The 17,469-nt window shown below is 32.5% G+C and overlaps 1 protein-coding gene across 1 annotated transcript; it reads left to right on the forward strand.

Annotated features, from left to right (window-relative positions):
• The first annotated feature begins 3,108 nt into the window (after positions 1-3,108).
• LOC109817021 (NADH--cytochrome b5 reductase 1) lies at positions 3,109-14,832 on the forward strand. The gene is made up of 9 exons (XM_020382215.3): positions 3,109-3,461; positions 4,183-4,324; positions 4,489-4,579; positions 4,675-4,752; positions 6,029-6,109; positions 6,221-6,310; positions 13,820-13,885; positions 14,020-14,106; positions 14,178-14,832. Exons 1-9 carry the CDS (start codon positions 3,353-3,355, stop codon positions 14,268-14,270), a joined length of 837 nt encoding a protein of 278 aa, XP_020237804.1. The 5' UTR covers positions 3,109-3,352; the 3' UTR covers positions 14,271-14,832.
• Positions 14,833-17,469: the final 2,637 nt, after the last annotated feature.

Here is a 17,469-nt window from a genome sequence, read left to right on the forward strand (position 1 = left end):
ATCTCTTGTTTTATCTTTCTCTTCTTTTATTTTACATTGTTATAATAAAAATAATCATGTAGATATTTTAGAGTCAATTGTTTAATCTAAATTTCAAGCATGTAAATAGTCATCAATAAAAGGGGATTTAATATTTATATTATTATTATTTATAATGTTAACTTCGTCATAGGGTACCGATTAAGGGCGTTGTAGGGGTGCTTAATACCTTCCCTACACGTAACCGACCCCCGAACCCAATTCTGGTTATCAAGGCCATTATTGGACTTTTAAAAACCTTTTCTTTTTCCAATGTTTTGAGTAAAATATTGGTGGCGACTCCATGAACCTATTTTCAAAACCATTAATTAAGGATTAGTCTGGTATCCGGGCATTCCTTAATTGATGAGACTTTTAAAAGGATGTCTAAACCATTAGCCGCAAGATCAGAAATTTTCGGGTTGCGACAACTATGAGCCAGAAGTAGCTGATCAAAGAATACTAGCGTTAGTGAGTGAAGCTGGTGGGCCATGAGGTGGTCGATAATACTCACTAGGAGCCAGAAGTGGCTGACTGAAGAATATTAGTGTCAGCAAGTGAAGTTGAAGAACCAGGAGTGGTTGAGAATACTCGGGAAACCAGAAGTGGTTTAAAAATACTAGCGTTTGCGATTGAAGTTGACGAACAGAAGTGGTTGAGAATACCTGGGACCAGGAGTGGTCGTGACCTGGGTGGTCTATAATACTCACTGCGAGCATGAAGAGGCTGAACAAATAATACTTGTACTTAATTTTTTATCTAGTGGAACCCTTCAATTGAAGGAGACTAGTAGCTCAATTTGAGTGAACTAGTATAAAAACGTGCTCTTGAATTTAAATGATTTAGACGCACTTCATTCAGTTGGTTTTAAATATCAAAAACTTCATCCAATACCTATCGTCTATTAAAACTATATTTAAAAAAAAAAACCACATGTGTTCAATTGATTATTCAAAAGAACGGTTTTTCTCTTTAGAAATATTTAATCTGAGCAGATGATGAAATTCCCTAACGTAAAATGTTTTTGTTAAACCTATCTTGGGTAGTTCATATCTAATATACAACAACATCATTTTATAGGACGAAAGAAAGTCTTCTTGCGAAAATATTTTGAAATGCCCTTGTTCACACTCAAACACATATTTAACCCCCCCTTTCTATGTGTTTATCTAACTTCAATTGTGTTAGTAGTATTGGAGTGAGATGATGATGTGATGATTTACTAAAAGTGTTGATGTTCTTTTGTTGTATATATATATATGTTGTTTCTTTTTTACTCTAGTTTACCCTTGTGTGTTTCCATGTGCATTGGATTGTAATGATCATATATGGTATGTGAGTAGGACAGGGATAGAACTGGAATGTTCTAGTGAAGGCCATACAGTGGCGTTGGAGCTATATTTTTTTTTTATGGGGATGTTGGAGTTGTGGGCAATCTCAAAGCGGAATTATTAGCTATCTTACATGGTATGAAGTTGGCGTGGAGAGCTAACTTTCGCAATATACTTTGTATTTCTGATTCGTTATTGGTAGTCAATTTGGTGTTGGAACCATTGGATGTGTTTCATAAGTATGCTCCTATCATTTCTCACATTAAGGAGTTACTGCAATAGTCTTGTAGTGTTTGTGCTTGCCATTCTCTTCGAGAAGGAAACCAAAGTGCAGATTTTCTGTCAAAATTAGGGCCAAATTGTGGTGTTGCCATGCCTGAGGATTTACACCCGTTTGTGACGACAGATGTGGTTGGAACAATGTTCCGTAGGATGTAATCTTCCTTTTTTTTTGTTTTCTAAGTTTTGGGTTAAAAAAAAAAACTAGTTATACAAGTGATCTATCATTAAAAATAAAAAATTTAACCATCATATGAATCTCAATTTCATAGGTTACATGTGTATCTACTACACTTTATTAGTTCCCACAAAAATTTGTATTTAATCTTTTCTCTTTCCCAAACCTCCTTCGGGGTTAACATTTTTTTAATCTTTTCTCTTTTATTTTTCTATTAAATTATAATTTTATTCTTTTATTTTACATTTTAGTTCTTTATTTATTAAAATATTCAATTTTATCTTTATCTTTTATATTTCGATCAACTTAGTCGTTTTAAAATAATAATATTTTTTAAATTTATGACATAATTTTAAATTAATTTTTAATTCAATTTTATCTTTATCTTTTATATTTCAATCAATTTAGTCGTTTTAAAATAATAATAATTTTTAAAATTATGACATAATTTTAAATTAACTTTTTATTAATTTGAGATGTGAAATTTGTAATAATAAATTTAAATATATAAAATTTATAAAATATAATTGATATTTAATTTTATAAAAGTTATAAACATAATAAAAATCATGTAAAAATATGTTGTATAAGTAACTAGAAAATATTATGAAATTATAATTTTTAAATTTTCTATGTCTTTTAGATTTATTTTATGCTTCACATATTTGTAATATTTTTTTAATGAAACATTAGTTACGTTAACAATTTTCATATAAGTCAATCTTAATTATAAATCTTGAATATATAAAAAAATTTAAAATTAATCTCAAAATTAAAAATAATTATTATTTTATAAAAAAATTAAATTAATCTAAATTTAAAAGATAAATAATAAAATAATTATCTTAAAAATAAAGAATAAAAATAAATTTAATAAATAAAATAAAGATCAAAATATAATTTAATCTACTTTTTTTCCTTTTTTCTTTGTCTTCCCACATCTATCCCTACCCTTTTCTCTTCCATTCGCATGGCAGATTTGTAGGATCTCCATTCACGGCGGCGCCATAGTCGGAAAAAAGGGAAAAGAAAAAGAAAAAGCAACATAGAATAAAAGAAAAAATCTCTACCTTTGATTAGAAAAATAATATATCCAATGGTCACATTTCCTTTCCCACCCTAGAATCCCTCGAGAAGTGATATATGGTGCGGTAGATGCACATATAATCTATGAAGTGAGATTCATCCAACGGTTAAAATTTTTGTGCCACTTATCCTACCTTCAACATATTATCTTAAAGTTAAAATTAAAAACCATCAATATTTCTATTTAACACTCAAAATTAAATGATAAACAATATATAATTTAGCGGATAAAATAAAATAGAATATGACACCAGCGTCTGCGTGAGAGGGAGAAATCGGAGATGAGTTGTGTTGTGAAGGCATATAAATTTTAATTCATTGCCATTTTCTGCCACCATTTTGACCCAAAACCAATAGCCACTTTACATTACAATCAGAAGAAGAACCCATTTTCTCTTGTAACCAAAAAAGGAATTAGAAGCCATTCAATTCATCGTCGGAAAATTCCAGATCTCAAAATATGGACTTTTTGCAGAGTCACAGGGTTGAGATGATAAGCATGGCAGTTGCTCTTGTTGCCATTGTTGGTGGCACCGCCTACTATTACTATGTCACCAAGAAGCCTAAAGGTCTCTTTTTTGTTTTCTTCTCATTTTTTAATGTCACCAATAATTTGAAATTTTGATTTGCTTTCGAAATGGGCTGAGTTGTTTTGATTTCTCTAGAAATGGGTCCTAATTTATATTAAAAATATGCATGTGGGTGTGCCAAATTCACGTGACCTCTGAAGTTGCTAAGTGGCACCAAGGCTTTGTTTTTGCAAAATGATTTATCGTTGGAGAAATGTGATGTAACAGAACTCATTTGACGTATTAAGCACCTTTTTTTTCTATTTATTTCATAAAATGGGAAATTGTGATGCAGAAATTATTTCCACTTAGTAGTATCTCCATGAAGGAAAAGACATCAAAAAAGGGACCTTTTTAATTTATTTAATGGAAAGAATTTTTTAGTTTCATTTGCTCATAAAATGCCAATTTTATTTGTTTAGTATTACTGTGTGTGTATAAACTTAAAGCTTGCATGTTAGTTCTTTTAAATTTGTTTGTCGTCTGGTAGTTTAACTTATAATTGCAATATTGTTGGTTCTTGCACGATATCAAAGTTAAGTTGGGATTTTTATCTTTTTTGTTACCCTCATTCTTATGATTAACAATTGAGTTATAGCATAAAGTGGGTGGTGGGTCTATGCATTCTTGAGCCTTCACCTAGTAACTCAAGCTTTTGGAAGGAGTTGATTCTTGTCATCGACAGCAATTCAATAAATAAAGTTTCTTTGTTTCTTGGTAGGGTGCTTGGATCCTGAGAACTTCAAGGAGTTTAAACTTGTTAAACGCACTCAACTCAGCCATAATGTTGCCACGTTCAGATTTGATCTTCCTACTCCTGATTCAGTATTGGGACTTCCTATTGGACAACATATCAGCTGCAGGTTTACATTACTATCACTTTACCTATTCATTCGATGACGCAGTCCCTAATTTAATTTTGGTCAGACACCACAACAAGTTTTTTGAGTTTCTACTTACTAGCTAACACTCAATGAATGTAGTTTGATGAATTATAATACATCTTGAATGTCTTTGATCCTTGCAGAGGGAAAGATAGTCTTGGTGAAGAAGTTGTGAAACCATATACTCCAACAACATTGGATACTGATGTTGGATACTTTGAATTGGTTGTAAAGGTACCACTAAACTTTTTTTTTTTTTTTTCAGTGTTTGATTATTGTTAATTTATTATATTGATTTTTGTTATCTGTATTCTTTGGATAATAATTAGATGTATCCACAAGGTAGGATGTCTCATCACTTTAGGGAGATGCGTGAAGGTGATTACATGGCTGTGAAGGGACCAAAGGTTCTAAAGTTTATTTCCCTGTATTTGTCAAAATAATTTATTATTAGATGTTATTCAATTAGCTTCTGTTACTATTGGTCATATTATCTTCTGTTACATATTAGCAAGTTTTGGATTCATTGTATTGAATTGGGCATATTGATAATCAAACAAGTTGTTACTCTAATCAACAATGTTGTTTATTGTAAGTGTATGTTAGACCTCCTATTACCCAAGTATACAATAGGATGAAGAAGCACATGAAGAAGGAGTAGGGAACTATTAATTTGTGTAAATATGTATTGTTGTTAGGTGGGTGGAGAGAAGTTTGAGGAGTCTGCTATGGATGAGTTGGTTAAATAGAGTAGGGAAAATGTGGGATGGGGAGGGGGTGAGGGGGACTTGAGTAATTCTGGTGGTGAGAAGTTGCAGCCCCTCAAAGTGCTGCTTTACTATTTTTATTTTTACCACCTGTATTGATCATCTCATTGCTTGTTGGTCCAATCAATAACAGTGGGAATAACGGTGTCTTTAATTCCCGTAAATTAAAACCTAATAATGTTTCCTAAATGTATGTATACCTTGACTTGATACTCCTTGTCAGAACTCTTGAAGCATAACATTTCTTTCAAATGAAAATTGGATTAGATTTCTTTAATGGATTGAGTTGTGCAACTATTAGTCATTTGAACTTTCAGACCTCAAAATAACTGATATTATGTTTCTTTCCTCCTTATTCAAATTTAGATTTTGTGGTTGTGAAAATTTTGAATCCATAATCTTGTTTTATCTCAAACATTTGCACTACATCACTTATTAACTTCTCAAATTTAGAAGAAATCATATGTTCATATATTATTTTAATCATGAGATACATCAGATTTGTACATGAGCCTGTTGGCTATTTTAGGAAATAGGAACAGTCTATTCTAGGGGACAAATCCCTGTGATTGTGGGATTGTTATTCTAGGGAACAAATCCCTGTAATTGTGGGATTGTTTATAAATATACAAACCTAGTATTAATAGCAGATACAACAAATATAAAGAATTAAAATACAGTAGGAATAATATCTAAAACTTCCTAAAATATATTTTGACATAACTATATGCTTATTCCTACTCGTGCGTTTTCAATTATATCTTTAACATTATGAATGATTATTAGGTAAAGGTTTATGAATGATTTTATATTTTTAACAACAATGATATTCTTGACATAGGAAATCCTTATATTCTAAAAATATCTAATGCATAATTATTTGCAATGTACTTACTCTAATATCTAATATCTTCAGGGACGTTTTAAGTACCAGCCCAACCAAGTAAGAGCTTTTGGTATGATTGCTGGTGGCACTGGCATCACCCCAATGTTTCAAGTATGTATAAGTAAAGGATTGCTGAGCTTCTATGCCTTCCTTTGATGTTTCAATTTCTACATTTTGGAACTTTGAATTAGTAATAATTATATATTTTTTCTTTTTCTTGAGGTTACAAGGGCTATATTGGAAAACTCACAGGACAAAACCAACATAAATTTGATATATGCAAATGTCACATATGATGACATTCTTTTGAAGGTAAAATCTTCTATCCATTCTTGTGCTTGTACATGTAGCATGTACCTTTGATATGTTTAGAATATGCTCTCAAATCTCAATTACTCAGCCATCATTTCCTTTTATTATTCCTTGAGTCAAGGAAAAGTCTTTAATGTAATATTTCTACATAAGCAGTACTTTTACTGCAGAATAATACATGAAAGTTTTCCCTATTTCTTTCTACAAATATTTTCCATGATCACCTATTGTTGAAAGAGAGAGAAACGAGAGGACATGTAAATATATCCTTGTGTATGAATCACAGCAGAAAATTTAGATATTAAGTGTCATAAGTCCAAGGATAATTACAAGACTATATAGTTAACATAATTGACATAATTACAAGAACATATTCTGCCCTACTTCCAATATTACTATAATTGCATATTTCCAACACTCCCTCAAATTGGAACATATAAATTTTATGTTACCAAGCTAGTCAAATATATGACCAATTCGAGAGTTTCTCAATGATTGGGTGAAAATATCTGTGAATTGATCATTTGAATCTACAAAGCTAGTGATCATGACTTTGGATAATATCTTGTCTAATAAAATATTGAAATGACAATCTATCTCAATATGTTTGTCCTTCTAATGAAAGAACAAATTTAAGGCAATGCATAAGGCCTTCTAAATTATCACAAATGGGTGTCATCTATGTAGTCTTCCCAAATCTCAAGTCTTTAAGCAACTGTTTGATCTAGATAAGCTCACAGATAGTTTTGATAGATTCCAACTGATGTTATAGAAAGATTGAGTAGTATGAAAAGAATTTTAGGTCTGAGCCTTGTATATTATTCAACAAAAGTCAGGATCAATACAACCAAAAGGAAAATATGATGAGGTATTCGAGAGACCTCTTCTCTCCTACAATTCTGTTATCCTCCTCACCCCCCCCCCCCCCCCAACTAACTCTCTTCCTTTTTCAATTTAAAGACTTATTATGTTACAATTGTGTCCCTCCTTCTATGCCTGCTGTAGACTCTCTTAACTATTGGTCTCCTATCAATACTCCCCCCTAAAACTTTCACCTTGTCCTCAAGGTGAAAATCTAGAAAGTGATGTTGAATGTCCTCAATGGTTTCCCATGAATTGTCACAATCAAGGAGCTACGCCCACTTTACTAGAACTTTTGTATGTCCTTGCTTGTTATAACGTAGAGCCAACACATACATCCTCCAACTGAGGATAAAGTTCCCAATCCTCTGTCAATGTTGCTGGTAGTTGTTGCAGTTGATATTTAGCACGAACTGCTTGCTTCAGCTTGCTAACAAGGAACACTGGATGGATCTTACAATAAGTAGGTAAAGACAATTTATAAGCCACTGCACCTACTTTCCCAATCCTCTTAGCTAAGGACTTCCATTTGTATGGGGAAGCTTTGAGATACACCCAATCTCCTTCCACTAAAGTCACATCCCTTCTATGCTTATCTGCTTGTTTCTTCATCCTTTGTTGAGCCACAATCAAATTTTGATGTAACTGGTCAAGCACAACATCTCTATCTTCTACCAACGTATTAATTGCCTCAACAGTAGATGGAAAATTGAGACCTTAGTTTAATGATGGGTGGGGGTTCTCTTCCATATAGAGCCTTGAATAGAGTCATTCTTATGAAGATATTAAAGTTGGTATTGAACCATAATTCCGCCCAACACAAACATTTAGGCCAAGAACGAGGTTTATCCCCCCACAAAACAACATAAATATGCCTCAAGGCATCTGTTAACTACCTCTATTTAGCCATCCGTTTGTGGGTGAAAAGCTGAACTGTACTTTAATTTGGTACCCGACTGTTTGAATAATTCTGTCCAAAAATGGCTGAGGAAAATTTTGTCTCTATCAGATACAATTGAAGTCGGAAAACCATGTAATTATAATACTTTCATGATAAACACCTCTGCCACCTCTTTAGCAGTAAAAGGATGCCCCAATACCATAAAATGAGCATATTTCGTTAACCGATCAACAACAACCATAATAGCGTCTTTGCCTTGCACCCTAGGCAACCCTCCAATGAAGTCCATAGAAATATCAGGCCATACCTTCGAAGGAATAGGCAATGGTTGTAATAAACCCGCTGGGGATAAGGTTTCATATTTATTCCATTGGCATGTACTGCACTTGGCGATAAATTGCTTGATATCACCTTTCATACCCTCCCAATGAAAAAAAAAAACAGCCAAAATGCGCTTGTAAGTTCTAAAAAAACCTAAGTGGCCTACCTGAGGTGAAGAATGGAACTCTAAAAGAATCATAGGTATTCGAGAAAAATGCTTAGGTAGCATCAACTTATCCTTGTAGAATAATAGGTCCTTAGAAAAATTTGGAAGGGTCTCAAGTTGTATGGTGACCTTTTGTATAAGTTGTTTCATGCTTTCATCACTTGCGAGTTCTTTCTCCCATGGCTCCCATTCAGCTAAATTAATCTTGACAAAACTAACTACATCATTTGTCTGGAGAGGGCATTTGCTGCTCTGTTTATACTTCCTAGTTTGTATTGCATTTCAAAGTCAAAAACAAACAAATTGGATGTCTATTTAAATTGATCCTCCCTCATAATTCGTTGATCAGTAAGAAATTTTAAGCTCTTTTGATCTGTTTTGATGATAAAATGCTGACCAAGGAGATAATGTCTCCATTTCTGTACTGACATTACAATAGCCATCAACTCTCATTCATAAGCTGATTTTTGTTGAGCCCGTGGTGATAATTTCAGGCTAAAAAATGAAACAGGTTTCCCCTCTTGTAACAAAACAGCCCCCACTCCTTTACTAGATGCATCTGTTTCAACAATAAATGGCTTGGAGAAATTTAGAACAACCAAAATTGGCAAAGAAGTCATTGCTTGCTTGAGCTGATTGAAAGAACTTTCAGCCTCTTCAGTCCACTTAAAACCATCTTTCTTGAGTAACTCCGCAAGAGGCCTTGCTATCAATCCGTAACCTTTCACAAAACGCCTGTAATAGCTTGTGATACCCAAAAACCCTCTCAACCCTTTTACTTCTTTTTGGGTGGGCCAATTTACCATCACTTCCAACTTCTTTGGGTCAGCTGAAACCCCTCCACCAGGACTTATATGCCCCAAATATTCTACTTTTAAAACCCCAAAATCACACTTCTTTTTCTTAACTACCAATTTATGTTGCTGTAACAATTGAAAAACCTTCCTGAACTGCTTCACATGACTTTCCTCATCCTTGTTGTATATTAGTATATCGTCAAAGAATACCAAAACAAATTTCCTCAAATATGGTTTTAGTAATGACTAAATATTCGTAATGACCCTCATGTGTTCAAAAAGTTGTTTTGGGTATATCTTCCTTTTTGTTATTCTAATCTGGTGATAGCCTAATTTAAGATCCAACTTGGAAAAAATTATTGCACCTGCCAACTCATTTAACAATTCATCTATTAGTGGAATCGGGAACTTATTAGGAATTGTGATCTTGTTCAATGCTTTATAATCCACACAGAAATGCCAGCTTCCATCCTTCTTTGTAACCAATATAATAGGGCTAGAATAAGGGCTTACGCTAGGCCTTATGATTCCTATTTTTGACTTGTTAGCTACTAACTTCTCAATTTCATTTTTTTGAAAATGAGGATACCGGTAAGGTCTGAGATTGGGAATAATTGTCCCTTCCTTCAATACTATTGTATGGTCTTGTCTCCTCTTTGGTGGTAACCTTTGTTCAACTTGGAATACTGCCTCAAATTCTTCCAAAACTTTTTATAGTTGCTGGAATCTCATCGTCTCCTGCCTTTTCTGGTTGGAGAAGCAAACACTCCACTATAAAGCCTTCATCCCTTTCTTGTAATCCTTGATAATGTTTTTTTGCTGATACTTCACCTTTGCAAAGGGTAGGGTCACCCTTCAATGTATATTTGACTCCATCTTTCTTAATTCTTAAAGTTGGGTCTTTGAAATTTGTTCTCATATCATCCATATCCTCCAACCATTCCATTCCCAAAACTATGTCCTCCCCATCCAAAGCAAACACATAAAAATCTGCCTTAAATAACATGTTCTGCGTCTTCATTTGTAGGCCCTTACACACTCCACTGGTTTTAATCCTTTACCCCCCTCCAACCTTCACATAATAAGGTATCGTAGGTTCTATTGGTAGCCTTCAATTTTTCACCAATTTCGCAGATATGAAGTTGTGTTGCCCAACTATCGACAAGCACCAACACTTTGTTTTCCAAGATTTCTCCCCACATCATGAATGATTTTTTTGATGTCAATCCATCCATGATACACAGGGTTAGATTTTTAAATTGACCCTCCGAAACAATCTCTTCCTTCTCCCTGTCACCTTCTTCCCCTATTTCACCATCCTCCATGATCATGATCTTAAACATTTTGTTTTTGCATACATGTGGGGAATATTTCTCATTACATGTAAATCAAAGACCTTTCCTCATCTTTTCATGATATTCCTCATTAGGCAGTCACCTCAAACCACTAGGAATTTTACTCCTTTCATCTACAATTGCTCGGTTTTGTATTCCCTCCTTATTTCCTCCATCATTAGATCGAAGCCTACTATTTCCACCAAACACATTCGGCCCAAAATTAATGCAACCATCCGTTGGTTGGTTTGTTCTCTGGTTTCCCCCACTACGATTCTGGAACTGGGTTTTGTGATGGAAATACTAACCTTTCTTATTGCTGATCCCATTCCTTTCATCAATTAGTAATGCAATGTCCATCATCTCCTTCAATGAAGAAGGCCTATGAATCCTTACTTTTGCTTGAATCTCCTCCTTGAGACCATTAGCAAAAATCCCACTAAGTATTGTGGCTAGTTGATCTTTAATGGGTTTGCCAATACCTCGAATTGCCTCCTATATTCCCTCACAGAACCTTCTTGCTTCAACCCTAGCAGAATTTCAAATGAATTCTCCACCATTGTCGGTTGAAATCTTTTCAAGATTGCTTCTTTAAATTCTTCCCACCTAATATTCTCGATGTAAGATTCCCACCATTGTAACCAAGAAAGTGTTTCTCCTTCAATTTCCACAAGAACAACTTCCAATTTTTTCCTGTTCATTGATGTTTCTCAAGCGAAAGTATCTCTCGATTCGACCTATCCAACCAAGTGCATCTTCTCCTTCGAAAATGGGTAATTCCATCTTCCTAAATCTCTCCGCAATCTCTTAACTCATTGAATTGGAACTATCGCTACCTCTGTGGTTCAAGTTTTCCCCATGCCTGTTTCCTCCGACATTGGCACTAGTATTGTTGTTTGTCCCATTTGCCCCTAAATTAGGGTTACCTTCACGATTACCCAACATCTCACAAATTCTTTGTAACAATCGATCTTCCATCTGTTGCAGTGAAGCTTGTGTTTTTCCCTCAGATTCATGAAGTTCTTGCTCCAATGCTTTGGTTCCTGCGTCCATCTTCTGGCAAATCATGAATTTCGTGGATGGATCATTCAACTATTGGTCTCCTATCAAGTTTAAGTCACAAATCGATACTCCACTTCTTCAATAGATCTTGCAAACTACACTTTGTTTCTTGCTTTTCCAAGAAGTCGGATCATTTACCAATAAAGATGCATTAACCAAGAGTAGACCTTTTGTCAGTGGGAGAGTTTACTTAATCTGTATTCCAATACCCTACAACTTGAGTATGACCTTTGTGTTTATATCAAAGATCTTTTGCTAGAGCTTCTTTAATATATTTCAAGATGCAGATTATTGCATCCTATTGTATTTCATAGGGAAAATGAAGAAATTCACTCACGACACTGGCTTCTAGATCAGCAATAGTTAATTAAATAGTTCAGTTTCCCAATCAGTTTTCTTTTATACCTTTCTAGGTTTAAAAGTGGTTCCCTTATCTTAGCAGAAGTTTGAAATTAGGATCCATAAGAGTATCAATAGGCTTATCATCCATCAATCCTGTTTCCTCTAGGGTGTTCATTGCATACTTTCTTTGGAAAATTGCAATGCCATTCTTGGATTGTATCGCCTCTATCCCCAAGAAATATCAGTGTCTACCAAGTTTTTATTCTGAAAGTGGAGACAAAGATGTTGCTTTATCCGTGCAATGCCATGGTGATCATTACCCACAATGACAATGTCCTTGATGTACACAATCAAGTAAATGCACCCTGTGATTGAATGATAATACATAAGTTAAAGTCATGTGAAACTACTGGATCATAGAGCTAAATATGCTAAACCATTCCCTAAGGACTGTTTGAGACCATGTTAGGGGTTTCTAGAGAAGACAGACAAAATAACCCTGTGATTGAATGACAATACAGAACTGAGTCATATGAAACTACTGGACCATAGTGATAAATCTGCCAAACCATGCCCTTAAGAACTGTTTGAGTCCATGTAGGGATTTCTAGAGAAGACAGACAAGTCCTGAAGACTCCTCCTGAGCAACAAATCTGATCATCTCGGTGTTGGTTACAAAGCATGAAAAACTCCATCCGTGATCATTTAGAATTTCACCTTAACCTTCATCTGGTAGGGGGTGACATCCAGCCAGTGCCATCAGCATCATCTAAACTATCATCCACCACATACAAACTAGAAAGAATATAAAGAAGAAACATAGACGTAAGAATTCACATTCAACTATCAGATGAAGGAATATGAATTAAGTCTCAGTAAATGACATTAATTTCATATGTAAAATCACCCATGATTAAGTAACATAGCATATCTGTCTGCAATTTACAAATGCAGTGAGACTCAATTCAATGGAGTTTGGTAACATTATTTGGGATATTTAGCAATTAGGAGTTAGGACACGTAACTTTTTGTATCTCAAGACAGTAAACTATTGGTTTAATGAGATCAGATATCCTTGCACCTCCTGGAAAAATACTCTACACTGATCTAATATAGCACAGTGACTTGTCTGGATCTGTAATTCTTGGCTGAATCCACTGATAGAGGAGTGAACGTCTGATTACAAAGGAAATCTCACGCATTTCAGTCTCTAAGATAATATTTGAGTAGTTAGGAGATCTTGATGTTGTAGCTACTTGATGAATTGTCATAATGAGCTGCAGCTTCATCTTATAAATGCATAGCATCTGTATTCATTTCACAATTTTATTCAATCAATACAATGACTTTCCTTTTCTATGGAACTTCTCTCCTCTACTTTGAGCTCTATGATTTGTGCACATCAAGTGAGTATTAAAAGTATCATCCATCGAAATTCTGATAAGAATCTTTTAAGTTTATGTATGGAGATGTTAATAAATGATACATTAAACAAAGAATGCACTATATATGTAAACCTTATGTACCTAAGTCCTTTATCCTTTGAATATTAATTCATCGAACAGAGAAATATCTTTAAAATTCAGTTGAAGTAATCACAAACAGAAAATAAGAATGGAATATATAGACTACAGTTCATAATTCTCAACTCAACCTTGTTTTGTGATGTAGAAATTACTGATTTTGTTCAATCTGTATCTTGAATTTTATTTATTTTTTATATAGGAAGAGCTGGATGCTTTTGCCATTGCTTTCCCGGATCGATTCAAAGTTTATTATGTTTTAAATCAGGTTAGCTAACTCTTTACTTCTAATGCCATTTCATATCATTAGGCCTATTTGTTTCAAAATAGCTGTCTTAATCTTTGCTTGGTATTATTCCTTCATTTTCTGTTTTCTTATTTTGTGAATAAATATTCCTGCAGCCACCAGAAGTATGGGATGGTGGTGTTGGATTTGTGTCTAAGGAAATGATCCAAACACATTGCCCTGCACCAGCACCAGATATTAAGGTCATTTTTGCACTACATATCCTCCCACTCTCAAAGTTAAGATTATAACTGAACTGAATACTTCTTTACAGATGCTAAGGTGTGGACCACCTCCAATGAACAAGGCTATGGCTACTCATCTTGAAGCTCTTGGATACAGTCCCCAAATGCAGTTTCAGTTTTAAGTCTTGAATAAAGCTTGCTATATTACATTTTTAAAACTATACAGATAGCATTTCGAATCCAAAATGTCAGTATTTGGGCACTTTTGGTGTTTTATTTCTAGATTTGACAGAATATGCACTAATGTTATAATCTAGATTTGAAATTTTACGCATTAGGGTTGGTTTAGATAAACTTAACCCTAAGTACTTATTTATGGGAGGAAAAAAGGAAGAAAAAATGAGACAAGTTACTTTGAGTCAAAACTAGCTTATGCAATAATTTTTAATTTTTTTAGAGAAATTATATGAAAGAACTTTTACAAATTAGCTTATGCATAAGCTATTTTAATTTATAAAAAAGTTTATTTTATTTTTTCTTCCCTTTTTTCTTCTAAAAATACTTATAGAAAAGTTAATTCAAACAGACTTTTAGTTCATATTAAAGTTTTGATGGCGTACACTTTAGTTTGTACGCCTTATATATCTTGTATGTTCATGTAGAGGTTCGTGTGTTATCTTTGTATATGACTGAATAGCTAACACTTCGTGTTCCAAGTTCTATATATTACTAGATGTTGACGTACGCCAGATCAAAGTTATTTAATATTAAATAAGTTGTGCTTATTTTGAAAAATGTTTGGGTTATATTTTTAAAATCATTGTGTATGTTCATATATAGGTTCATGCTATCTATATATGCAAGTAGAAACTATCTTTTCAACTTGCCAACAAAAAAATCTTCAATTACATGATAAAATTAGAATCAATATCTAATATCCATATTGGCATGTAATTGAAATACTCTATAAAATTTGGGACTGCAGGTTCACTCATAGGTAGGAATGGCCCATAGGGAAAAATTAATAAACAACTTAAAATAATTATAAAAAAAAAAAAAAACACTTTAGCTATATTTTTATGCTAATTAATTCTTTAAAAATAGTAGTTCAAAGGTCAAACTTTAGATTATTCAAATATTCCATACAAATATATTGATCAAGATTATTCATTTTGGAAGTTAAATTTAAATGCTAAAATAGTTCAATTTTATAAATGTAAACAAAAATCAATAATTAAAATAATTGAATTCCATAAGTATGAATAAAAGTTAATAAGCTATAATATTTAAATTGCATAAGTCCAAACAAAAGTCAATAATTAATCCTAAATAAATTTAAATAAAATTATAAATGTCAATAAAATCACATTCAACATGTTATATATTTAAATAATTTTATTATAACAGATATTTAAGGAATACATGTGAAGTGAATCGAGTACTTTGACACTCATTTATGTCTTCATTTATAAACATGTACAAATATAATTATTTATCTGTGGGTAATCATACATAAATATTTGGGAAATGGATCCCTTAACTTTGTGGAGGGAAAGTTAGAGTAACTTAATACATTTCAACCGTTAGATTTGTAATAAATGATCAGATTGTGACACGTTTACCATAACTTTATTTCTCCAAAGTCAGAGAATCCGGATCCAAATATTTGTGGGGATAAACATTTTTGCCATCTGATAAATGTTTTGAAGAATCTATTAAAAAAACAAAAAATGTTTTGAAGAATGAAATAGTCAACTCCATTTGGGGTAACTGAGGCAAGTTACATGTTATATAGGAAGAGAATCCCCGCGGACCAGAAAAAGATATATTTTATAGAAGAAAAATATAATTTTTTCCGAAATTCATAATCTCACGACAAAAATATCAAAATATAGAAGAAAAATATTATAATTTTTTTTACAAAATTCATAATCTCACGACAAAAGTATCAAAATAAAGGGTGTGTTTGTATATTTATGTCATTGACTCAATTTTAACACACGTTTAGTAAAGAGAATAGGAAAAATTAGTAGGATAAAGTAGTAAAATTAGTAAAGCTTTATTCTCTTTTTTATTTATTAATTTTTCTTTATTTAAAGAAATTGTATTATGGGAGCAACACTTATATTATTTGTTGGGGGGGGGGGGGGGGGGGGGGCATTTTTAATTATTAAATATAATATAATGTTGTGGGGTAATTGCCCCCATATCCGTATACCTGCATTCACCATTGCCCTCCCAGAAGAAAGTGAGGAGTTGGATAATAGTTGACACAACAAAAATATTAACGTCGCGAAGGAAAAAAAGTCAAGGATAATTGCTATGATGTCGAATATATATATATATATATATATATATATATATATATATATATATATATATATATATATATATATATATATATATATATATTATGGACATGATCTATATAGTATTTTTAAATTAACAATTATAAACTAATTTGTGTTTATAAAATGTGATTTTTGATAATTAAATATTATTTTCATACTTTAGTAATTAATTCTAGAAGTATTAGGTCAACTACTCATTTCTTAAGATAGATTTTATAACTACCTAATAAAAAACTTGGATATACTTTGTGCTTTAAGCTTTACACAAATATAAATATGAAGGCTGGTTTCTGAACTCTTAAAAAAAATTAATTAAGTTTCTAAACCTAAAAAAATTATGATGTGATCCTTGATGTTTTATATTTTTTTTATAATTGAGATTCTTTAGCTAATGTGACCGGTTTAAAACTTATACAAAAGTAATTAGTTGTGACAATTTTACTAACTCAAATTATAAAAATTCTAAAGGATCAATAACTAATTACAATTTTATTTGTTTAAAAGCTTAATTAAAAATTTTCAGAAAGCCCATAGACTCGTTGATGTATTAAATCATATATGAATACATTAAATCCCATTTTCACCTTCAAATTTGTTTGAAGCATAGGATATAAAAATTTTGAGGACTGCATAAGAGTAAACGACGAAAATATGTTGATAGGAAAATACTGTAGTTGAGAAAGTGTGCTGGACAAAAAAAAAATTGAAAAAGCAAGTCAGAACGTCACATAAATCTACTAAGAGCAAAAGCTAGAATACAAATTTGTAGAGGAAAGCTTATGTTATGCTCTATGCTCTGTCGTTTAAACTTGTATTGTGTTCAACAGTGTTTAACATAACTCTTGATTTATTTAATGAGATTTCTTTTGTTTTACCATGCTCAATTTGACCCTATATTAGATTGACTTAGTCCATAAAATTTTAAATTTCTTAAATAAAGCATAAGAAAATGCATGTTATAAAAGATTCTATACATATACCCTTTTAACTAAATATAATTTAGGGTATGCTAAATTTGATTCCGCAAGTT

The sequence above is a fragment of the Cajanus cajan genome, chromosome 1 (assembly GCF_000230855.2).
Source record: "Cajanus cajan strain Asha chromosome 1, NIPB_CcT2T_4, whole genome shotgun sequence".
Lineage (NCBI taxonomy): Eukaryota > Viridiplantae > Streptophyta > Magnoliopsida > Fabales > Fabaceae > Cajanus > Cajanus cajan.

What these genes read in the sequence shown, in the direction of transcription:
- LOC109817021 (XM_020382215.3), top strand. Translation starts at nt 3,353, where the DNA reads ATGGACTTTTTGCAGAGTCACAGGGTTGAGATGATAAGCATGGCAGTT. An exon ending in ATGATGACATTCTTTTGAAG is followed by an intron (nt 6,311 to 13,819) that starts GTAAAATCTTCT and finishes TTTTTTATATAG; the next exon opens with GAAGAGCTGGATGCTTTTGC. An exon ending in CACCAGCACCAGATATTAAG is followed by an intron (nt 14,107 to 14,177) that starts GTCATTTTTGCA and finishes ACTTCTTTACAG; the next exon opens with ATGCTAAGGTGTGGACCACC.